Source organism: Sorex fumeus, unplaced genomic scaffold (assembly GCF_029834395.1).
Source record: "Sorex fumeus unplaced genomic scaffold, SorFum_2.1 ptg000061l, whole genome shotgun sequence".
Classification (NCBI taxonomy): Eukaryota; Metazoa; Chordata; class Mammalia; order Eulipotyphla; family Soricidae; genus Sorex; species Sorex fumeus.
The window spans coordinates 36,812,161-36,838,031 of NW_026606118.1; the positions used below are offsets into that span (position 1 = coordinate 36,812,161).

General features: G+C 35.8%; 1 protein-coding gene across 1 annotated transcript in view; it reads right to left on the reverse strand.

Annotated features, from left to right (window-relative positions):
* LAMA2 (laminin subunit alpha 2) overlaps positions 1-25,871 on the reverse strand; it is a 647,398-nt gene that overhangs the window by 219,354 nt on the left and 402,173 nt on the right. The window contains exons 20-27 of the mRNA XM_056126014.1: positions 23,190-23,296; positions 16,792-16,972; positions 11,886-12,022; positions 5,699-5,935; positions 3,414-3,557; positions 2,579-2,758; positions 2,287-2,475; positions 2,068-2,201 (exon numbers count right to left, since the gene is read on the reverse strand). Of these exons, the coding sequence (XP_055981989.1) occupies positions 2,068-2,201; positions 2,287-2,475; positions 2,579-2,758; positions 3,414-3,557; positions 5,699-5,935; positions 11,886-12,022; positions 16,792-16,972; positions 23,190-23,296 (1,309 nt within the window). The remainder of the gene's footprint in view (positions 1-2,067; positions 2,202-2,286; positions 2,476-2,578; positions 2,759-3,413; positions 3,558-5,698; positions 5,936-11,885; positions 12,023-16,791; positions 16,973-23,189; positions 23,297-25,871) is intronic.

Consider the following 25,871-nt stretch of genomic DNA (forward strand, 5'->3'; position numbering starts at 1 on the left):
TTTGGTTGTTGTTCTAATGTTAGCTAGACTATGAAAAGAATTGAAAATTTATTCTATATATTTTTTTAAAAAATGCCTTTTAGGCCAAAAATATTATTATTATTAGTGAAACAAAGTGATAATAGAAAGAGACTTAAGGGTAAAAAATGATGGTAACAAATTTCAATCAGTACTACAAAGGAAATGAAAATATAATGAAACATGCATTCTCATACAGTGTCTCAGTTCTACAAACAAAATATCCTTATACTCTTTTATAACAGTACACTTTATAAAAAATGTATCTGTGCACTCCCAAATTACCTTATATAATTTTGGTACACATTTTTAACATTTTGCATAAATCAATATCCCATTATTAGTGAGATATATAGATAGATAGATAAAGGAAAATATAGGAATAAAGATTTAAAAGTAAATTTGATCCCTGATTTATTCTTCTTCTACAACAAAATAATTGTTATCTATTTATTACAGAGCAAACATTTGAAATATGCTAATTTTATATTCAATCATTTCTAATAAGAGAAGTTTGAGGCTATTTTTACTTGATTTTCCTAAGCATATTGACTAATTTATAGAAATATGCTATACACACACACCTAATCATTCTATATTTTTATAGATTTTACCACAAAATTAACATGCCAGAGAAATTGAGACTCTATGGATAAACTCAACTCCAACAACTACATTATATGCAATTCCTTACTTTATCTCATTAGATAAGATAAACTTTCCTCCTGAGAAATATGACAATGAGTGCTCATGATGATGAAATTTCCTAGCCTCTCTGTTATTTTTTCACTTTGTTCTACTGTTTTTTTTTTATTGTTTATGAGCGATACCCAGCTGTGTTCAGGGTTTACTTCTGGCTCTGTAGTCACGGGTGACTCCTGGCAGTCCGAAAAATATAACCTGGGTCAGTCACAAGCAAGAGAAGTGATTTAAACAAAGTACTCTCTCTCTCTCTCTCTCTCTCTCTCTCTCTCTCTCTCCAGCACTGTTCTATCATCGTTAATGTATCCATTAACTCTTACTAACTTTCACCTCCCTTATTTTAATTTTGTAAACATGCTTAATTTGCTCTTAGCCATTTTTTGATCTTTTATACTGTATATCTCTCTTTTTAAATATTATGTCCATGGAAAACAAGTTTATACTCATTATTACATTCATTGGGTCAATTCATTATTCAAAATTTTGAGACTGTTTCTCTACCAGTATGCCACCAAAAATGATCACTAGTTATGGTTAACAAGAGGAATGTTATTGATGTGAATCTAAGTGTCAGTTTCAGAAAGCTTCATCCCTGGACCATGGAAAAACAGTCAACATCCTCTTGAAATGTTTTCACTCTTTGACTTTCATGATTCCACATTCATTTCTCCTTTAGTCTTGTGTTCTATTCTTTTAAATGGATTCACAATTGGGCCCTGAGAGATAGTATAGCAGATAGGATGTTTTCTGTACATGTGGTCAACCAAGATTTAATCCCCAGTACACTTTCTGACCCCCTGAGTCCCACCAGAATTGATCCCATGGGCACAGAGTCAGGAGTAAGCTCTGAGCACCTCTGGGTATTATGATTTAAAAACCAAAAATTTAAAAAAAAATGAGTTCACAATTTTATACCATCCTAAGAGACAAAAAAATGACAATATTTATGGTTCAATACAGTCAACAACTGTGAATCCCATGGTTGAATAATATTGTACTTGGTCCTATCAGGTTCCCTTCAGAGTAGCTCAAAATATATGCACAACAATTAATTTATCTCTGCTCTACAGAATATCTTCCCCAAATTTATGATTTGCACCTAATACTCATTATGTGGAAAATGAATTCAGTATTCTCTCCATTAAACTGGCTTCTCATTCTATCTTTCTTTCAGACGGGAATGTCAATAACTTCTACAAAGTGACCTGGAAAGTCATTTCTGACTTACTATCACAATACTTCCAAACCAACCACTTCTAAATCTTTATAGTCTGATATCACCTTTCTGCTCACCCCTATAGTAACTAGAATAAGAAGTTAACTTAGAAATTTTCTAGTAGAGTTTACCTGCTTTGTCGCATGACATTTCCATAAGTAGCCTTGATAAGAATATAGTGAATATCATATAGAGTATCCAAGAAGTGTTCACGGGTCACAGTTCTACTTATTCGAGGGTCATCTCCATAGTATTTCCATTCTTTCTGTTAATAAGAGATAAAGATCATGTCAAGGAAACTGAATGCAAAACTATTAGCATCCTTGCTCCAAACACACTAAACGTCTTACCTCTGTCATTTCAATTTCATGCCTTGTCAATTGGCCATTTAGAGGAGCAGCCATATGCCTGACGATAACTCTAGCATGAGTAGGAGTCCCACCTCGAATGATCACTTGAGGGTTGTAAGTAGAGAAGCCTGTTTCATCTCGAGCTTCAAAATAGATTGTATACTTGAGTTTGCCACCGTAAGCCAACAACTGCCAAAATAAAATGAGGAGCGTTGAGTTAGGTGAATTCCATAAGTTTGCTTTCATTTTTTTTAAACTTGTTCTCAAGTGAATTCAATTTCTTTTCCCTTACCTTCTTTCCTTCAAATTGTTCTGGAAGTTTCCAATAAAAAGGCTCCAAATGGAGCTCTTGTTTCACGAGATTCATCTGTGCAACAATCTCTGGGTGTTGAAAAGCAATGCCTTTGGTGGTTGTGTGCTGCAGTGCCTCATCCACCAGGGGGAGAATGGTCTGCTCAGGTGTCAGGGTAACCTTCAAGGAATCAAAGCACAGCAGGAGACTGATTTCACCATCAATCAACACACCTCTGGGCGCTCTGTAGTAGAGTTCCCTCTTGAAAATAGAACTTCTGCTTATGGTAAGGCAGAACAGGGCAATAATCTTTCAGACCTGTTTGCTCAGGGAAAATCACAGCATCTATAAAATGTGCAGTCCTTTATACTAATGAAAAAGAATATAAACATGAAAAGAATTAAGGAAAAGTCAAAGAATAAATAAGCAAGTTTCAGTCCCCAATACTGATGATTTCTGGTTGGAATAAATGTGCAACAAGTTTTGGTTTTCAGTGCCTCATTAGCATGTATCAAGGGACACGCTTGGCACCCTCACTTCAGAAGTCAGCTTCTCCCCATCCCCAAGCCTGCTGTCTTGACACTGTTGTTTTCTTTTTATCACTTGGCATCTATTTCTTTATCTACAACAAATTGACTATTTTTAAAGAAAGAATAAAAAGGTATTATCTCCAATTGTCTAATGATGCATGATCCCTACACCATCTCTAAATGTTCATGAAGGAAACGTTTTGCTGCAAAATGTGCTGCTTCATCCTATCCCTCAGTGCCTGGCTAAAAGACATCAGCAGGAATTCACATTATAACATTACATGGCTCAGCGGCTCCTTACTCACCCGCGTACGAATCAGTCCTTTTGCTTCAGAGCACTGAGTAGTAACACCGAAGCAGTAGCAGCTGCTGCAGCCAAGAGGATTCTTGGCATCGAGTCCAAATTTGCCTGGCTGACACTTGTCACAATGGATACCTTCCACATTCACCTGAAGAAAGACAAAAGTTCTCAGAATCCATACAGGATGTGATGAGAGAAATTAACTTGAGAATGAATAAAAAGAGCATATATTTTTGAAGATATGGTGAACTCTAAGAATTAGACTCACATCCCAGATGGCATAGGTAGTTGATTTCATGATTTCTGAAATCCTTTATTTATAAATATGCACATTAATTAGCATATTATTTTTAAAAAGTCTCTGCTGCTCATTTTGTGCAATTACTGTGTGAGAAACATAAGTCATAATAATGTATAAAAGCAATTTGAAATCATTGATTTTTATATTATTCAAATTTATAAAAAAAATGCAATAGCACAGTGGGTAAGGCTTTTGCCTTGCACGCGGCCGACATGGCTGACCTGGGTTTGATTCCTCTGCCCCTCCCGGAGAGCCCAGCAAGCTACTGAGAGTATCTCACCCACAAGGCAAAGTCTGGCAAGCTACCCGTGACATTTTTGATATGCCAAAAACAATAAAAACAAGTCCCACAATTTGTTTTGAGATGCTACTGGTGCCCACTCGAGCAAATCAATGAACAACGGGAGGACAGTGCTACAGATTTATTTTTGACACATTCATAATGACACATTTATCTATAGTGTCATAATAAAATGGATACACTAACATGTCTATACATGATATAGTGTACACTCTTAATTTTAGTATTAACAGAACAGCCTGTACTTTGTTTTTTGATGAAACCCTTGAGTGGCAGAACTATATGACAAAGATTATTTTAAAGGCTATCATCCAGACTTCATCCTCCTGCTTCTTGTGTTCCTTCTTGCATAAACTTTTTCTTGAAAATATACATCTGACATAGTCTTAATTGCATTTATCCTAGAATTGATTTCCCAGAAATAACTAAGGGTGGAAAAACCTTCTTATATTTTTTAATTGGATGTTTTTCTACATCATTTAACAATATTAATGAGGACTAAAATTTTCACATAGCTACTCTTTGTAATGTCAGTGCTTATATGTGATGAAATTTTATAGAATTTCTAGAGTAGTAAATATTTTTTCAGTGTTCAGTGATTGCGGATTAACTTGAGAAGCAAATCTTATTAGTAAGTCTTATTATTTAGCTGTGATTTTCTGTGATGATGTTAAATTCTCTTTTCCTCTCCCATATTGTTCTTGTGTAAACAATGCAAATATTTAAGTGCAAGTTTATCATTGTCATTGAGAATGTATCATTTCTGCAAACTAAGGGGAAGGTAAAGTTTGGGTTGTCAACAGGTTCTTCAAAAACAATTTTATTTCTATGTCAATAAACTGTCCTCCCATTGTTCATCGATTTGCTTGAGCGGGCCCAGTAATGTCTCCATTGTGACAATTGTTACTGCATTTGACATATCGAATACGTCATGGGTAGCTTGCAAGGCTTTGCCACGGGGGCGAGATACTCTCAGTAGCTTGCCGAGCTCTCCGAGAGGGGTGGAGGAATCGAACCAGGGTCGGCCATGTCAGCCGCGTGCAAGGCAAATGCCTTATCCACTGTGCTATGGCTCCAGCTCATGTCAATAAACATATTGAGTAAAAGCTGGGGTAATGAGTTTAGGTGTAGGTTTATAAAATAGCAATAATGACACTAAATCATATAAAAACTGAACAATGGGCAAGACAGATAATATAGGGTTTAAGGACATGCCTTGGGCCAGAGCGATAGTACAGCAGGGAGGGCATTTGTCTTGCACTCTACCAACCCGGATTGGATCCCCAGGATCCTCCCAAGTACTGCCTGGAGTAATTCCTGAGTGCAGAGCCAGGAGTAGCCCCTGAGCATTGTCAGGTGTGACCCAAAAAGCAATAAAATAAAATAAAAATAAGAAACATGCCTCACATGCACAACACCAGCTTAGTCTCTAGCATCTCATGGTTCCTGAACGTTGCTGGGTGCCGTGTGCTGTCCTGGTTCTCTGGGCACTACCAGAGTGGCCCAGGCTACCCCAGCATTGTAGGAACTGCCTGCACAGTTAGCAGAGAATTGCAGTGATAAACCCACATACCCTCTGAACAGTTTTTTGGAAGGCCTGCCTCCCAAATTAAAAGAAGCAAGCAAACAAGCAATGAAAATACAACCAAGGGAGGTAGTTTTCTTCCCATATTTAGGCGGCACATACCTTACAAGTGCACTGCCCCACTTTGTCGCTGCAGAAGCACTTTTTTGTTCCTGAATCGCAGGTTGAGTCATCAGTGCCGGGAAGGAAGCAATCACAGGGAGTGCAGTGTGGGAAGTTCCAGTGACCTTGGCTACACTCCGAACATTTTGCTCCTGAGAATTTTGGATGACAGTTGCACTGGCCAGTGTTTATATTACACTGGAAATCCAGAGAGCCCTCTGTGCTGCAGTTACAAGCCTATGGAAGAGGTAAAAACAGCAACCATTAACACCATTTTATGGAAAATACCTTAAAAATTTAATTCTAGGGGCTGGAGACATAGCAGAGCAGGTAGGGCGTTTGCCTTGCACACGGCCGACCCGGGTTCGATTCCCAGCATCCCATATGGTCTCTGAGCACCGCCAGGAGTAACTCCTGAGTGCAGAGCCAGGAGTAACATCTGTGCATCACCAGGTGTGACCCAAAAAGAAAAACAAAAAACAAAAAACAAATTAATTCTAATTATTCCACTTCTATTACAAGACTATTAATCAAGGGTCTATTATCTGCTTAGTACTGTTCTGTTCTAGTTAAGTCACTTGGGAAATCAGTGTATGTAGCATTAAAATTTCTTCCAGCATTTACTATAACATATGCATCCAGAAAACATAATGCTGATGGGTAAGGAAACAAGGTTTCTAGGTCTTTTTAGAGCAAAGAGGATTTAGATATCACTGTTCTTCTATCACTTTGTTTCAAAGACTGAATTTTATGCCGTCATTTAACATTCTTGTAGCTTTCTAAGTTGTTTAGTGACATACTTCATAGTTTAGTGGATATAGACAGGTGAATACACAAATGCAGCATGAAGGAATAAACATTATATTATAGAAGTTATAATACTATGAGAACATCAAAAGAGCACTAAACCAGATGTGTGGAAACTAGAAATAATTTAGATGAGAAGTGGCATCTCGGATGTTGGCTTTGACATTTATTTTTGCAGCAAACCTTGATGTTAGACTCTCTGCTGGTAACCTTTTATCGTCTTCCTGCAGATACATAGTAATTTTCTGTTTATGTAATTCAAAACTTTGCTTAAATTTTTTAAAGTTTGAGTCTTTTTTCATAAGTTTACTTGAACATGGTGAATTCTTTCAATTTGAGAACACATCTTTTTGACTCAATGCTATTTCTTCAATTTAAAAAAACTTTTGCTCAGTTTATCAATTGTTTTTTGCAGAAAGCCTATGATTCTCAATGAAATTTTTCATCTGCCTCAAATCCATAGTGCCCTAATGTCTTCTGTTGTAATTTTTATATTTCTCACATTTATTATACATTTTATAGCTCTCAGTTCAAATAATGAAAATTCCATGACATGTAAGCTCTACCAACATATATTTTAATTACACTATTGCACATTTTTCATCTTTTCAATGATTTCTTTATTTCGTCTCACTCTTGTTCAATTTCTGCCCATATCTATATAGTTCGATCTTATATTATTTTATGAGTTAAACAGCTTGTCTCTTTTCAATTAAATAAAAAAAAAGACAAGCAAATTTCTATAATGCTGGTTAGGGTCTTGACATAAATAGAATTCAGAGATCAGATATGCCAGTGATCAATCCACCCCACCCTCAGCCCCCTGAGCTCTGAATTCTCTCCCCTTGCTTTGCGTTGTAATATGTGTTAGGCACTCTAGACATTTCTCTCTGCCCAGGTAGCAGCAGAATGATACATATGATAAACAGAGGACCTTTAGAAGGATTCAGTAAAGCTGATTAGAAGAATTCAGTGGTATGTAGATAACTAGTTTTCTAATATGTCTCTTCAATACTGTCCTGATCATTACAATTATTTTATTTTTTGTAATGGGATCCCAGGAAATAATTCTTGATGAGTCCTCGGGGGCTTCTCTTTGGGTGGCTAGGTCACCGTGCTTTGGTCATGATAGACTGTGTTGTCATATCACATCCACCAACAATAGCATTAACCTTCTATAAAACCAGTTCTTGAGAGAAAACACTGCCAACAGTGTTATCATTATCACGACCGTTTCTGTTCTACCACAAGAAGGGTGTGTGTTCCTCTGGTGGTGATACATTTTTGCTCTGAAACAGGATGACTGGGGATGGACTGAGAAGTATAGTAATCTGTCCTAGTCCTTGCTTCTTGTACTGACTGAGGAGAATTAGTGCTTCTTTTGTTCCTTATAGTTCAGGGTATCTTATGTTCTTTGATTTGTTTTCAGTAACCAGTTTCATCATTCAGTTAATGATTTATTTTATTTTCCATTTAAATGATGAATATGTTTTCTTTCTGCCATGTGAGTCCTAGTTTGATACCAAAGTGGGTATCACCTCTGTGTTTCTGATGTATAGTGTTTACATTTTTTTCTGTGGCTTGACTCTATTTTGATAATGTTCTGTTTTCTTGTATCTATAGTTTTATGCAGACTCTGAAGCATAACAATGTGCCAAATACCCATAATCAAATCTGGCTGTATTTTACTTTGTATTCTCACCTTCATTGCACAAATCAATCCTTGTATTAAACACTAGTGGGGATACTCTTGATTCTGCTTTTGTCAACAGTAGTTTGCCTATAAGGCTATTCCTTATAGAATATGAAGTACCATCACCATTTGCTATCTATTATTTTCTATGCAAATATTTGGCAAAGTATATTCCTAGACTTTGATGTTAAAATAACAACCATGTCTTTTTCCTGAGTCCTACTGATGAAATATTTTTTGTCTGGCTTCATTATAATTCGCAAAGAAGAACTATATTATGCACATAACTAAAGTATTTTAAACACACATATCCAAGCTGTGATTGTTTATTATGTTATTAACATATATATAACTTCAAATCGCAGAGTCTATAACATTGCCATTACTTCAAGTAAGGCATTCTTATAGGTTATCAGATATTGAATGAAAATTTAAAATGAATATAATTGATTTATTTATTTTGATATGTTCATTAGACTCATTAAATATGGAACACAATTAGAAATAGAAATATTTTAAAGAAAATGGAATTGCACAATATATTTTTAACATTTTAAAATAAGGGGACATCTCTATTTTTATAATATGATATGTCTTCTACTAAGTTTTTGTTGTATCAAACCAAAGAACCAGTTGAGAGTACAAATAGACATTATTAACTTTCCAAATCAGTAAGTTATAGGAGAGAATAAATGAGACCATTAACCATGTATTTGGATTGCCCAATAGCCAACATCAAACTTAAATCATAATTAGATATAATGTTTGTTTAGCATTAGAGGACTTATGCACTATTTGCCTATTTGTGAAAGATGGCAGGCTTTGTATTCTACTCTAATAAAAGCTCTGATGATGTGTGTGCTTGTACCTCAGCACAGAGAAATTATCCATGACACAAAGAAAGGAAAGCTATAAATCTTAAATCGCTTTTCATTTAGATTATAGTCATTCAAGTGTTTTAAATAGTATACTACTACTCATATTGTCATTAATATTTATGAGGTGTTTATAATCTTTCATAATTATTCATAATTATGAAATGTCTATCTGGAAGTTTAGGTTTTTAACAGAGATTCATAGTAATCAAAAATATTAATCGACTTCAGTTGCCATGATGTTTATTCAATGCTAAGTAAATATAATAATATCAAATATGTAGCTATATATTTTTCTAGTAACTTGGTTTATGTTCCATCATGATATATATGTATTCTGAATATATATATATATATATATATATATATATATATATATATATATATATCATTTGGCACCAGAGTTAGCTCAAGGTTTTCATTAAAAGTTTGGACACATTATAGGATTTGTGAGTAGAATGAAAACCTTCTTAATTTTCTTATAGCTTATTCATGAACTCAAGAAAATGGGTGAAGACTTGGAAACAAAATTAAAAGAATCAAAGTCAGGCATAAAACATATTATTAATACTTATAAAATCTTATTTATAAACTCTTGAGAAATATTTCCTTTGTTTTTGAAAAACAGTTTTATAATCCTTAAAACTTAGAATTATTAGCATTGGAAAACTTAGTTATCCATAAACTTTTAATTTCTCTAATCACAAGTCACTTATAATTAGAAAGCTGAACTTCCTTGAGCAAAGCCTCACTATCCTTGTTTTTTCTCTACTGACTTTCCACAAAACAAGTGTATTCTAAATCAGTATATTCATGGGTTTTTAAATCATATTTGTAAAGGTAGAGTCTATATCTATGCTAATTTATTGGATTAACATTGTTTTTAGAAAGCTCCTATTGAATCAAAGGGAGGTACATTTTAATCATCATTTCACTCTTCTTCAATACAATTTAATTAATTAGAATTACTTTAACTAACATAAAATTGGCCTTATTATTGCTCTGAATTTTACTGGGCACAGTTCAGGCATAACCCTCATTGATCTCTGTGCTACATTGAGTACTAAATAGTAAATGATTTTTTTATTTTTTATGCGTCTTTAGTTTTTTTGTATCTGTTGAATAGTTTATCTCTTTTTTAAGCTGATAAAAGAGAAAGGAAAAGTAGAAAAATAACTTTATAAGGTATTTGATAATAGGAGCCTCAGGATTATGATTTCTGAAGGAATAAAAACAATTAGATTAGACTTAAAGGTAGTTTGTAGACTATAACACAGAAAAAAGAAAAATAAATAAAAACCATCATGGCTGTATTTAGAATTAGAGAGTAGAATTTGGAAAAGTTTAGGAAATTAGAATTTATGAGAAAAAACATAATATACCCCAAAAGATCAATTTCAGTTTTTTTCTTTTTTTTACTCTGAGAACTGAAATACACATGAGAAGAAATAAATGTCATTATGAAAAATAATAGGGCTGAAGCGATAGCACAGCGCGTAGGGCGTTTGCCTTGCACGCAGCCAACATGGCTGACCCGAGTTCGATTCCTCTGCCCCTCTCGGAGAGCCCAACAAGCTACCGAGAGTATCTCGCCTGCACGGCAGAGCCTGGCAAGCTACCCGTGACGTATTCAATATGCCAAACACAATAACAACAAGTCTCATGAAGGAGATGTTACTGGGTCCGCTCGAGCAAATTGATGAACAATGGGAGGACCATGACCGTGACTGTGATGAAAAATAATAATGATAGAAGGTACAAAGTTGTTTCTTCATGCTATGTTGAGAGAAATTGAGTATAACAATTCATACATGACCATATTCCGTTGATCGTCGATTTGCTCGAGCGGGCCCAGTAACGTCTCCATTGGAGACTTTGTTGTTACTGTGTCTGGCGTATCGAATACTCTCGGTAGCTTGCCGGGCTCTCCGAGAGGGGCAGAGGAATTGAACTCGGGTCGGCCATGTTGGCCGCTTGTAAGGCAAACGCCCTACCTGCTGTGCTATATTCATTGTTCTAAATTCATCTTTAGGTGGGTAAATTTTATTGTATCCATTGATTACTCATAAATAGTTGATCTAAGACTCAACATAACTTTTATTTCCTTTACTCACTTATTCCATAATTTCCACAAGTGGTAAATGACACATCATCTATTCTTCTGCAAAGAAAGGTTTAGGAGTCATCTTTAAGTCTTCTTTCTTATATCCTACCTCTAAAAATTTATCAAGCCATATTAGTGCAAAAGCTGGGTAGTCTATAACTTAATAGATGGGCATCAATAGGCCCCAACTTTTGTTATCTCTCATCCATTATTTCTGCAACAGTCTTATGTTACTTTTCAGATAGATGCTTGAGATGATCATTCCTCCTTCTACATCAATGGGACAAATGAAGACCTTTTCAAGTTAAAGACTGATAATGTGACTCTCCAGACTCTTAAATTACTCCTGTCAGTTGAAAGCAGGTTTAATTTAGTGCAAATTCATATAGATTTTTGGAAAATGATTTTAGTAAGTTTGTCATTTCTTTGTATCTTGCAGGTATATTTCACTAAGTGTTATGTTTTTGGTATTTATTAGTATGTAGGGTTCTTTTTTCTTTTTCTGATAGACCTCATAGATGAAACTGCATATATGTGCTTGGTTCATTTTTCTTAAAAGTAGAATACTGATCAATATTTGCAATCACACTACAGTGATAGCCTTATATTATTTCGTAATATGATGCTGGATTTGAAATAACTAACTATATAGCAGTGGCAACATAAAAACCTTAAAAATTATAAGTTGAATAAAAGCAATTTACTCACCTTACAACCAGTGATAATACTGTGGCCCCAGGTATTAGGTGCACATTTTGAACATTTCTCTCCAACGGTATTGGGAGGACAGATGCATCGACCAGTTTTTGGATCACAATTATTACCCAGATGAGCACAGTCACAAGCTTCACAGATGAAAGGACAATAAAAAAGATACAAAATGTTGAGCTTTATATTATTTGTATTTTATTCTTATACTATGTTTTAAGATTACTGAACTGGAAAAATTAAGTATATACAGAAGTGTTGTTCAACAAAAAATACATTAAAATTATTTCTCAAATGTAAAACATTTCTAACTTTTGGATAAGAAGAGAAAAACGCTTATAAGATTCTTGTCAATTTGTTTTTTTAAACCTATTATAATTTTGTTTGTCTAATTTAAGTTCATATGTAATTTTCTGTTCTGTGTAGATCAAAATTTTCTTCCTGCTGTGACAGACTTGTAATAAAAACCATTGCTCATAATAGGTTTCTTAAATCCAGTATGTCAGGTAAATACTTTTAAATAGTTGAATTATAGCAATATAAATTTAGACCTGTACAGGGGTACTAAATCCCCCTGAACAGTTGCAAATTTATATATATATTATTCCCTAAAATATTAACTACTATTTTGTAGTTGTATTTTTTTGTGAGGAGGGGGTCACCCAGCAGGCTTCTCAGGGCTTACTCTTGTCTCTGTGCTCAAGAATTTCTCCTGACATTGCTCAAAGGACCAATGAGGTGGTAGGGACTGAACATGTGTGGGTCACACACAAGGCAAGCACCTTAACTCCTGTGCTCTTTTCTTGGCCCTGCTGCTACTGTTTTTATCCATAGCAAGTCAATTCACACATATTTTAATGCTACAGATATATAATATAGTAGACTTAAAGTAAGCTAGAAAAATAATATGCTGTTAAAAAAGAAAGTGCATTTGTAATTATTTGAAAAAAATATGCTAAGTAGACTGACATAGTTCAAACCCATATTTTTGTTTTGTTTGTTTTGTTTTTGCTTTTTTGGGGGAGTCACACTAAGCGATGCACAGGGGTTACTCCTCGTTCATGTACTCAGCAATTACTCCTGGTGGTGCTCGGGGGACTATATGGGATGCTGGGAATCGAACCCAGGTCGTGCCACATGCAAGGGAAACGCCTTACCCGCTGTGCTATCACTCCAGCCCCCAAACCCATGTTTTTCAAGGGTCAATTACATATATACACATAAATGCACTATTGAAGTTTGTTTACCAACTGTCTTATTTCCTCTCTTTTCTTTTTATTTGGGGAGACTCACCTGGCAGTGAGCAAGGCTTTCTCCTGACTCTACACTCAGGAATCATTCCTGGTGGTGCTCTGAAGAATATATAGGGGTGGTGAGTCAAGCGTGTCTCAGCAGTAGGGTTGCCTTGCTTTGCACGCAGCTGACTTGGCCATCCCGAGTTTGATTCCTCCACCCCTCTCGGAGAGCCCGGCAAGCTACTAAGAGGATCTCGCCTACATGGCAGAGCCTGGCAAGCTACTCGTGTCATATTCAATATGCCAAACACAGTAACAACAAGTCTCAAAAAAAAGGAGACGTTACTGGGCCCGCTCGAGCAAGTTGATGAACAACGGTAGGACTTGTACTACTACTGGCATGCTGCATGCAAGACAAGTGCATTGCCCACTCTACTATCTCTCCAGCTCCACCTTATTTCTTTTTAAGACATTTTAATTCATTATTCAGAAATAAATGCACGTTGCATTTGTCAAAGAATACAAAAATAAGATTTTAGAACTTCAATGGCATCGGCAACAGGAAATTAACAATAAGAAATGCATGCCACTCTTAGCTAAAGTTGACACTGTTATTGAATATGCTATAGTGTATTTCAAATCAAAGAGGAGAGACCAAATATTTGAATTCAAATAGGAGCATTGATACTCCAAGAAATAAATTTTTGAATTGATCAGAAGACAAGTCAACCATTTGCTGGAACGTATTTGGGCTATCTAATTGAAGTTCATTTTTTTTTTTTGTTTTGTTTTCAGGCCACGCCTGGTGGTGCTCAGGTGCTACTCCCAGATCAGTGCCCATGAATTGCTCCCAGAAGTCCTGAGAGCCATGTGGAGCTGGGACTCAAACTCAGGCATACAGAACGCAAAGGATGTATTCAGATTGATGTGCTTTCTCTCCAGCTTGAAGTTAATTTTTAATATTTTAAGCGATCACAATTATCATTGCTCACAACATCCATGGCAGCAATGAAAAATGTTCAGAGCAATACTTGACGTTAAGTAAGTGGCAAATAAATGTTTAAGTGACTTTGTTATTATTGTTGTTGATTTTAATCCAAAGTACCATACACATACTATCCATCATGGAAAAAAATGTTCACATTATGTCTAAGTGTATCACTGTATCGCTGTCACTGTATCACTGTCATCTTGAGTGTTTGCCAGTAAAGTCTCCACTCATCCCAGCCCTGAGATTTTAGCAGCCTCTCCTTACTTGTCTTTCCCAATGATGCTGTATTGGAGGCTCTTTCAAGGTCAGGGGAATGAGACCCGTTATTGTTACTGTTTCGGGCATGTTGAATATGCCATGGGTAGCTTGCCAGGCTCTGCCTTGCGGGCGGGATACTCTCGGTAATGTCTAAATGTATGTGCTAAAAATTGTCTTAGGACAGTTTAAATCATTTCACATAAATATAAAATTTTAATAGCTGTTCAATAGAATTGTAATATGAAGAGAAGATTACTTGAGAAATTAGTTTTCCCCTTAAAGAAGAGTGTTTACTACAATTGATAATGTTAAAAATAATACTAATAACAATGATAAACACTGCATAGCACTTAAGTGCTATATTTTATTTAAAAGATTTTTAGTCATTAACTCAACCAACTCTTGGAAGAACCCAGTGAAGCAAGACCAGGTTACTCAGTGAAGGTCACACAAATTGTTCCTTTAAACAATTGAAGCTGTTTAGGGTGAATTAGGTTCTCAACCACAACATTAACCTGTTTCGCACTTGATTTTTGTTTTTCTTCTCTGGGAGAGGAAGCTACAGGTTTGCATTTAAAAATGTTGAAAGTATTTCATATTATGTTATTGGTTTCATATTTTCTGGTAGTAGATAAATTTGAAAATATCTTTGGCATAGTACCATTGACAATGTATAGTACCCTTGGTATTTACTCAAATTAAGCAAAATTTATTGATGGCTGAATCTAAATATCACAGTATATTTTATTTATTTATTTATTTATTTATTTATTTATTTTTACTTTTTGAGTGACACCCAGCAATGCACAGGGTTACTCCTGGCTCTGCACTCAGGAATTACTCCTGGCGATGTTCAGGGGACCATATGGGATGCTGGGAATCAAACTCGGGTTGGCCGTGTGCAAGGCAAACGCCCTACCTGCTGTGCTGTTGCTCCAACCCCTTACAGTATATTTTAAAGCATAGTTTTATACATCTTAGTGTATCAACAAATTTGCTAAGATATCACAGACAGATTTCTGGAGAACCAAAAATTATGTATTTCAGAATAATATACAAAAGCTTAATTTATTATAAAACTGTCACTATCACTGTCCTCCCATAGTTCATCAATTTGTTCAAGCGGGCTCAGTAACGTCTCCATTGTGAAACTTGTTGTTACTGCGTTTGGCATATCAAATATGTCACGGGTAGCTTGCCAGGCTTTGCCGTGCGGGCGAGATACTCTCGGTAGCTTGCTGGGCTCTCCGAGAAGGGCAGGGGAATCGAACTCGGGGGCGGTCGACCTGGCCGAGTGCAAGGTAAATGCACTACCTGCTGTGCTATCACTCAGGTTCGTTATATACAATACTCTTCTGAAATTTTTTTAGGTTGGGGGCGCACTAGGGATGCTGAGTGCTAAAGACTCCTTATTAAGGTACAAACAATATAGGGATATCACTTGAATCAGTGATATTGGTAAGCAAAGACAATATTCAACATAATGATTTTTGGAATAAGGGTCAACTTCAAATTAGTAGCATATAAATCAAGACTAATGTTTAATATTTACTTTTATTTGTAGTGCTACTTCCCATTTTCTTAAACCATGTTTTGTGAAAGGCTGACACTGAATATGTGTATATATATATATATGAAAATGCTGATGAAAAATTCATGATTAGAGTGCCTTGCATTTTCCCATGAACTAGTAATAATTGAGAACCAATCTATTTCTTAATCAGAACATCACAGATTTCAAGATACCTAAAAAAGTGGATGAAAATATTTAATTTGTTTTCCATTTGTTTTGTCTTAAAGCCATACCCAATTGGACTCAGGGTTTACTCCTGGCTCTGCACTCAAAGATTACTCCGCTGGTGGTGCTTGGGGACCATATGGGACACAGGGAATTAATCCTGGTTGGCCAGGTGCAAGGCAAATGCCCTACCCTCTACAACATTATGCTGGCCTTCTTTTAATTTTTTTAATATTGAAGAAATATATTAGGTTTTCTGATCCTTGTACCATTTTGCAGTAGGAAAAGGAAAAGTTGAACGGTTTCATATGGGAGTCAATTTTAAATTAAAATAACATTGTCACCAGAAAAATATAAATATTTGACTTAAATCTTAATAGTCTTTTAGTGAGTGGCTCAATGGTGGTGATAAGACTTCACAGCAGATTTGGGATCTGCTGATGAGTTTTCCTGAGTACTTGCAAGCAAATTGATAAGGAAGTTTTTCAAATGGCAACATATTTATTTGGAATAAATTTCAAATAACACGTGTATTTTTTAGCTTATTTAATATTCTTGAACATTACTTATTAAACATTTTATGTCATCAATATGCACTTCCTGTAACTGTTGGGAATGATAGAAACAAAACTGTTCCATAAGTCAGACCTCTCACTAGGAAACAGGGATGTTTCATTTACTAACCTGTGCAACCTCCTTCTTGGAACTTGAAGTAGCCGTGAGCACAGCGGTCACATTTCTTTCCTGTGACTCCAGGTTGGCACCAACACTGCCCATTCTCTTCACAATCGAATGATTTAGACCCAAAGGAATTGCAGTTACAAGGAACACAACCCCTTCCTGACTGCAGGCCGAAGGTTTTAGGCTGGCACAGAAAGAGAAGGACAAAGAGTTTATTTAAATCATAATGGATCAAAACACACAACACTAAAAGATCTGGAAGGGAAAGAGAAGACTATGAGCATTCAAAGTTCTTTAATGATAATGACAAGTGGATTGTCACATAAATTCCTGAACATTTTTTATGATATCCAAATAGAAATAATTAATTTGAATTAATTTGAAATTTCATCAAGGTCAACAGGAGAATTAGGGCACTGTCATTCAGTCAAGTTACATTTTCACCATCCTTCCAAGAAACTGTCAACAATGTGAAAATAAGCTATGGGGTGATAATACTATTTAATAGAAAATTTAACTTCCTTTATTATTAATATGATTGATAACTTTCAGATTTTATGAACTTCTCATATTTGATATAAAATATTTCCATGTTATTGACGAGCAGCTAAAAATCAAAATTAAAAACTTCTCTAATTTTTGTCATATTCATAAATACTTCTATTCAACACTATCAGGCTCACACTATATACTTGGAGATAATGTCTACACTCACAAAAATAAATTGGTTTGAGAAACACCTAATCTTAGCCTACATTTACATCTTTTACATTTTAGCCTAACAATTGAAATTGGTTAACAAGAACACTTGAAAAAATTGAATGAAGGAAAAATTTGAATCTTTGATGATTTTTTCTATATCAAACTTTTACAATGATCAGCTTTCTATGGTCAAATTTGGCTGATTTTCTTAAAATGCATTTTATCAGAGCTCGAGTTACTGTGTTAGCACACAACGAAGGATAAAACATCAGTTATACTAGAAAAAGCATGCATCCTATTGAAAGTATGTCAGAGTTTTATTTAAAATATAAAGTATGTCACATTATTATGATATTTTAATTTATAAAATTAGTCTCTATGATAACTTCTTTGTGAAATTGATTCCATTTTTTAAAAACTAGATTTAATTATTTCTTGATAAAAGTAAAGCTTTCAATTTAACATGAATCACCAAAAGAGAATGAATAAATGTCATTTTATGTACTTCATTATACACACACATATTTCATTATTCTCAGTAGTATTAAAAAATTTCTAAAATGCAAAAGCATATTAAAAATTTGTCTTTCAATTGTTTGTAATTAAGAAATATTTTGTTTTTAAAATGTAAAGTGGTTTGATTGAGCTTTATAACCATTTAATTTTTTACTTAATGGCAAAAATAACTTCTAGCTCAGATTTTATTAAATGATTAAGTAAAGTTCTAACAATATGATTTAAAAATTAAGATTAGAGTAAATTATATGAAGAAATATGCAATCATATTTATAAAAATTAATCCAACATAAAATTTTGGGAACTTGAAAGAAATAATTGGAAACTCAGAAAAAGGTTAAAGTATGAGTATGCCCACTACAATATTATATATTCACTTTATTGCTTACATTTTTAATTTTAGAGGAAAAGTCAAATTAAATTTTGTTGCATTTATACTATGCAATGATATATAATCATTTAAATTATGTTTTGAAGCAGTTTTAATTCTGCGAATGAAGATTCTTAGGATATGACATTAAATTAAATTTAAAATGCAAAGTTTTATGAACACTGACATACCTACATCACTTAAGTACTCACAAATAAGAACATATACGCAGGGGAGAAAAGCCTAGAACATGTCAGTTTTCTAAAATATCTCATGGTATTACTTTGCATTCATCTTTATTTCCAAGAATTTTTTGGCTTGGAAAAATGAATTGCGTTCTATAAGTTTATAGTAATTTTTATTTACTAATATTTTCCTTTATCACCTATGATGGGCTGGAGCGATAGCGCATCCATAGGGCGTTTGCCTTGCACGCGGCTGACCCGACCGACCAGAGTTCAATTCCTTTGCCCCTCTCAGAGAGGCTGGCAAACTACTGAGTATCTCACCCCATGGCAAAGCCTGGCAAGCTACCCGTGACGTATTAAATATGCCAAACACAGTAATAAGTCTCACAATTGAGATGTTACTGGGCCCACTTGAGCAAATCGATGAACAATGGGAGGACAGTGACAGTGACAGTATGCATATAATTGATAAGTCTCTAACATATTATGTAAAATTTCATAGTTATCAGTAAAATTTCAAATTTTGTGAAGAAATATGCAGGAAATGTCTCTATTTCTCTTCAAATATTTGTATAATACATCTTACTTTAATTTTTATATATTTTAGAAAAGAAAAATAGTTTAATTAAAAGAAAATTACATAGAGAAATATGGAGAGAGAGAGAGAGAGAGACACTGAACAGACTTCTTTAGAAAGGGAAAATGCCAATAATGCAGTTTTAAAGGTTAAGTTATATCCAAATGCTACCCAATTTTAGTAATAAAACTCTGATAAGTGAGATTTAATAAGATTTAATAAAACCTGGTGTCCAAAATTTAATTTCAGACACTAGGGAAAAACTTTGAAGCTACAACTTTAAGGGGCAAACACTACAAGTCAGCAATTGAAATTAATGAGTTAAAATAAATATGGGAGAGAGTGCGTGTATAGTCTCAGTTGCAAATTTGATGGGCTCCAATAAACTATTCTCACGTGGAATAATGATAACACCTGAAACTACATATTGTCCTTACTCTGTGCCAAGAACTGATCTACAGCCTTTAACAAATAAGAATTCACTTAATCCTCATGACAATCATTGGAGATGTTATCATCATCACCTCTCACAGGATGACTGGTGAAACTGAAGGTCAAGCAATTGGCCCAAGGTCATAAGCTAGCTAGGCGTCAAGATTTCAAATCAGCCTGCTATCTTGAGAATCTGTGCACTTAACCCACACATACTGCCCAGGAGAAAAACGGTCCCAGGGCAAAACACTAAAAAAAAAAAAAAAAAAAAAAGTATATACTGCAGAACAGATAAGGAAAGAGTATGAATTAGGTTAGAAATTATGTTACATTTATATGAACAGGCTAGAGCAATAGCACAGCGGTAGGGCATTTGCCTTGCACGCAGCCAACATGGCCGACCGGAGTTCGATTCCTCCGCCCCTCTCGGAGAGCCCGGCAAGCTACCGAGAGTATCTCACCCGCAAGGCAGAGCCTGGCAAGCTCCCCGTGATGTATTCAATATGCCAAACACAGTAACAACAAAGTCTCCAATGGTGACGTTACTGGGCCCACTCGAGCAAATCGACGATCAACGGGAGGGACTTTTATATTTGAACATGCTTGGATCAGCTCTGTCTTCTACTGCAAAGGGGCAAGGATGTTTTTGATGATCACCTTTAAATATAATTACTGACCATATTAATGCACTGTCCTTCCGTTGTTCATCAATTTGCTCAAGCAGGTCCAGTAACGTCTCCATTGTGAGACTTCTTGTTACTGTGTTTGGCATATTGAATACACCACAGGTAGCTTCCCAGGCTTTGCCATACAGGTGAAATACTCTCGGTAGCTTGCCGAACTCTCCAAGAGGGGGGCGGAGGAATCAAACCTGGCGTGGCCAGGCCGGCCGCGTGCAAGGCAAATGCCCTTCCCGTTGTGCTATTGCTTCAGCCCGACCATATTAGTGAAAACCGTAATAATATCCTGCATTTACTACTAATTCTCGAGAAGTGTGACCAGCGCACTCTTCTTACACCACCTGGAATCAAAACCCCAGAGAATCCTTAAGAAATCCCTCTCAAGGAGATCTTGTAATTGGAGTGATATTGATTGACAACCTGCAGTTTCAGTCTGTTGGGTGCACTGGAGGTGGCCACACCACGTGTTACTTATCTCCACCAGAATGATTTTTCTTGAAGCATTAGAATCAGTGTTTAATTCACTCTGATGGGCAATCTTGGCTTGGGTAACTTCTGACCATGCCAAGAATTGGAATTTGGGTGGCATACGGTGAATGAAGCTTTTCCATTTAATCCTTCCCCCTTTTCACATAGATCTGTATGTAGGAATGGCCCCGGGCATAGTACATTCTCTCCTTTTTCCTCTATTGCAGCTACTTCCCCTGGTAAATCTCTTGGCACTTTTAAGGGCAAACAAACATAAGCCCTAGGAAGCACATCCTACTACGAATAAAGAAGCTGAATTACAGAAATATTTAAGAAACTCTTTTACAGTTAGGAAGTGGTGAGGTCGACAATTTGACCGGAGGCAGTTGGATATCAGAACGAGTTTTCAGAGAAATGCCCATAAAGAGTCAAGAAATAAAGTCACTTCTCTTTTTTTTCTTCTCTTTTTTCATCTTTGTATTTTATTTCACTCTCACCTTCTATTCATACGCTCAACACCCTCACAGGCTGTGATCTTACACTGGCAACTCTTGTTATTCTGTGCTACAGTTCACCTTTTTTTGCTCACTCCTCCTTTTCCCCTAGCAACAATGAGTTTTTTGTTTGTTTGTTTAGCTTTGTGAGAAGGGACCAATCTTTGTTTTTGGTAGGAGAATATATGTTTTCTTTCTTTATATGTTGTGTACTTATATAATGTTTAGAGTATGAATGAGTAATATATGATGTGGAAAAAATTCACTAATTGTGATGGAATGCCAGCCAATAGGCTGGGATTTCTTAGGCAAATAACTTTCCTGCTATATTTTCTTGCATTTATTCAGTCTTAAAATTGATGTTTGCCCCAAGTTATGCCTAAGATCCTTCTTACTTAAAGGTCACACATAGGTTACTACAAATGAGAAATTTTGTTGTTTTCGACATTAGCAAGACTGCTCTGAAGCTATGAAATTGAATGTGTGTTACTGATTTATTTTGCTTTTTAGTTTTGAATCACACCTCTGTGAGCTTGAGGTCACTCTTGACTGGGTTCAAGGGTCAACGTGATGCCAGGGATGAGCCTTTGGCTCCAGCAGGCAAAGCATGCATTCCAGCCCTTTGAGCTGTCCCCTGAGCCCTTGATAAGCTTATTAAAACATACTTTTAAAGAGGCAAGGCTTCAACCAGGAATTGTCTAATGCTGGCATCTGCAATTTGTATGCTAAGCAACTGTTTTTAGGTAAAATGCTACCAGGGAAGGAGAGCCACTTCACACAGAACACACCATGCAGAGACACAAGTCATGCGTGTCCTCTGGGATTACCGGAGATGCGGGCCGGTAGGCGCCACGAGGGCACCCGCTGGAGCTGCTGAAACCCCACCTGGAGGAAGGACCCACGACCCATTGCGTTTTCCGTGAGTGCTCCTCCTGGCGGTGCACCTGACTGCCGAGGTGGCACTGTTTCCCTAGGAAGCCTGCTTTACAGGCGCATCTTCCTGTAAAGTCACACTGCGGTGAGACAGAGCCGTGGGCACTGCAGTCACAGAACACACAGAATCGCTTCTCCGAGTTCCACCACATATTGGGCTTTAGAAGCCAGGAGAGAAAGAAAACAGAACAACAGCAAAAGAGCACATGATGTTATTCAGAGAGAGAAGCAGATGAAACCTTCCTATTTCTTACAGAGAGACCAATTGGACGTGTGAGAAAGGCTTAGACAAGGGCCTGAGGATTAGGTGCTGCCCAGGCCCCGAGGTGCCTGGAACCATCGTGCCACCCCTACCAGCCTCTGCAGGACTGCTAGAGGCATATGGGCAGGCAGTGTAGTGCTGGGGATCCAACCAAGATATGCCACCTGAATACCATGACTGTCTGCTCCCTGCTTACTATCCATACCACTAAAAATATATTTATGCAAAAGAGGTTATACATAAATAGCCATCCAAATTCTTAGGGAAATTGCAAGGTTTTCACCATACCATAGGTAGGGCATTATGTTCAAGGACAGAGAGCAGAGTATTCGGATTATTTCATTTTAGCAAAATGATGAGTGTAAAATGATTGATTTCTTTGTCTCCTGAAAATCTGTGTTAAAAAGGTGCTCACTGGAACTGACTTTTAAATGATACGCCTAGAACAAAGAGCTTTATAAAAGAAAGTGTGGGGTGTTTTATTCTGGCAACAGAAAGACATGTAAAGAAAGAGTACTTTACTCTCTGCATATTGTGATTGTATTTTGATAATGTATTTTTTTCAGAATTTTCTGAATTTCATTAAATATTACACAAATTCACTCTCAAGGAAGCTATGGATTGAGGATTAAATCCTAGGACACAAAAAAAATTTGTTTTTTTACATAGAATTAGATAATCTCTAACTCTTCATTTAATACAATAAAGAGTATAACATTGAAGGCTACCGAAAACATAAAAAAAAGGAAAAAATTCACTGGTCAGTTCCTGCTCCTTACCTTACATTCATCACAACGCCATCCCTGCACATTGGGTCTGCATTCACATTGTCCTGTCTTAGTGTTGCAAACATCAGAGAAAGAGCCATTGGCATTACAGCGACAAGCTGTTAAAAAAGAAAAAAAGAAAGAATAAGCTCTGACATTCAAAATAGAAGCATCAAAAGCTAAAATAAACAAGTGGGACTACATCAAACTAAAAAGGCTAGTACAGCAAAGGAAATCATCAACAAAATAAGGCAATCTACTAAATAAGAAAAAAATATTTTCAAATCACATACCTGGTAAGGAGCTAATATCCAGAATATGTAAGAACTCATACAGCTCAATGGAAAATAAATAAACAAAAGAATGGATATGAATAGTCTTTTTTCTCTCTAAAGGAGACATACAGATGGCCAGCCAGTACATGAAAAGATGCTCAACATCACTAATCATCAGGGCAATGCAAATCAAGACTACAGTGAGATATCACTTCACACCTGTTAGAATGACTATTATCAAAAAGACAAGCCAGGTTAGTGAGAATGTGGGAGAAAACAAAACGTAAGTTTGTGCAGCTGCTCCATAAAACAGTATGGAGGTTACAAAGAAATGAAAAACTACCATCTGCCACAGTAATTCCACTCTGCTTCATTATTCAAAGAATATGAAAACATTAACTCAAAAAGATATAAGCACCTCAATATTCATGACTCAATATTATTTACAATAGTCAACATATGGAAACAAAATAATTTCCATTCATAGATAAGTGATATGTCTATACGTATATTTATTTATACATAATATAACTAAGTATGGAATATTATCCAGCCATAAAATAAAGATAATCTTGACTGGAAAGATAGTACATTGGGTAGGGTGCTTGCCTTGCACTCTGTCAACCTGGATTTTATCTCTGACACCCCATATGGTCCCTAAGACTGCCAGGGATTTTCCTTGAATACAAGGCCAAAAGTAAGCTCTGAGTTTGGAATGACGCCAAAATCAAAAAGATTAAAAGTATGAAAAAGAAAAATCTGGCCATTCCTTGATGACATTATCATCAACAAAGTCAGACTGAAAGAGACAAATATCATATGACCTCAATTACACGCAGAACCTAAAAAACTAACAGAAACAAAATACTCTTAGATACAGAAAACAGATTGGTGATGGTTAGGATCAGGCAGTGGGCAAAATGGAAGGAAGGGACCGAAATATATAAATTTTCAGTTATAAAATAAATAAATTATAAGAGCACAATAACTGCATGCAAATATGGATAGTGCTGAAAGTAGACTATAGACCAAACATGATTGCCACTCAATGCCTCTTTTGCAAACCACAACACCCAAAAGGAGAGAGAGAACAGAGGGGAATGCCCTGCCACAGAGGCAGGGTGGGATGGGAGGGATGGAGGGTGGGAGGGGAACTGGGATCCGTGGTGGTGGGAAATGGGCACTGGTGGAGGGATGGATATTTGATCATTGTATAATTGAAACCCAAGCACAAAATTTGTAAGTCTACAACTGTACCTCATGGTGTATCACTAATTAAAAAATAAATTAAAAAAAAGAAAATATGGATAGTAATTTTTGTTGTACATTTGGAAGCTGCTAGTTGACCTAAAAAGTTTCTATCACAAAAACTTTTAAATATTTATAGTGACATATGTGAAATATACTAACTTTAGAGACCATTTCATAATATAGAAAATATTGAATGGAAGTTGAGTACTCTTGCATTGACTATTTAATATTTTTTTTCTTTTCCTCTCCCATAGCCCATCTATAAAGTTTAGGAGATTATTCCTTTACTTTATCATGGCAAAATGAGAACTTGTCACATGAATATTTTATACAGTTTATTAATTTTCAAATTTTGTTTGTGGGACACATCTAGTCATACTTGGGGTTTTCTCCTGGCTCTGCTCTTTGGGATCACTTCCGGCAGTGCTCAATGAGTGCTCCAGGAAATGCATGCAATGCTGCGAATTGAAATCTGATAAACTCTACGCAAGGCAATAAGCTATCAAAGGAGCTACCAGTGCATAAGCATCCCAGGCTCTCAGCAACCAGGTGGATACAACACACTTTTTATGAGCTCAATCCTTCAGTTGCTGGGGGAAAAATGGAATTGTTTTGTAAATAAAGAAGAGAGACTCAGTAAGGTAAAATATCTTTCCCAGAGTTACAATAGCTGGCAAGTGGGAATCATGCAAGATATTTTTTAAGAAGAGAAGTTGTTAAATTTCCTGAGACTCTACACAAATGCTAAAAAATTAGTGACTGAAGTATTCCTAAGCCTGTTAGGGTTTGCTTTAAATGATGGTAAATTCAAAGGTCATTTTAAAATATACTAATTATTCCAGGAAGTGATTTATTATGTATTCAATACGATTTTATTCTTAATGATGAAAAGATGCCACTCATTTCCAAATATGCCAGGAGAAATGAGCATTTCTTATTGAAATGGGGTGCTTAAATGTTTACAACTGAGATAATAACACAAACTATATCGTCAGCAATTTCTATTAAATTTTCAGGTCCTGATACCCAAGTGAGTGATTGAGAAAATTGTTAGTAGATATTGACAAGGAGAAGTGAACTGTTGGGCTGGTCTCAGGCCTATTTAGGTCTCAGCCTAAATAGCAACCTAGGAGATGGTGCTGGCAATAGATTCTTATAATGCTTGATG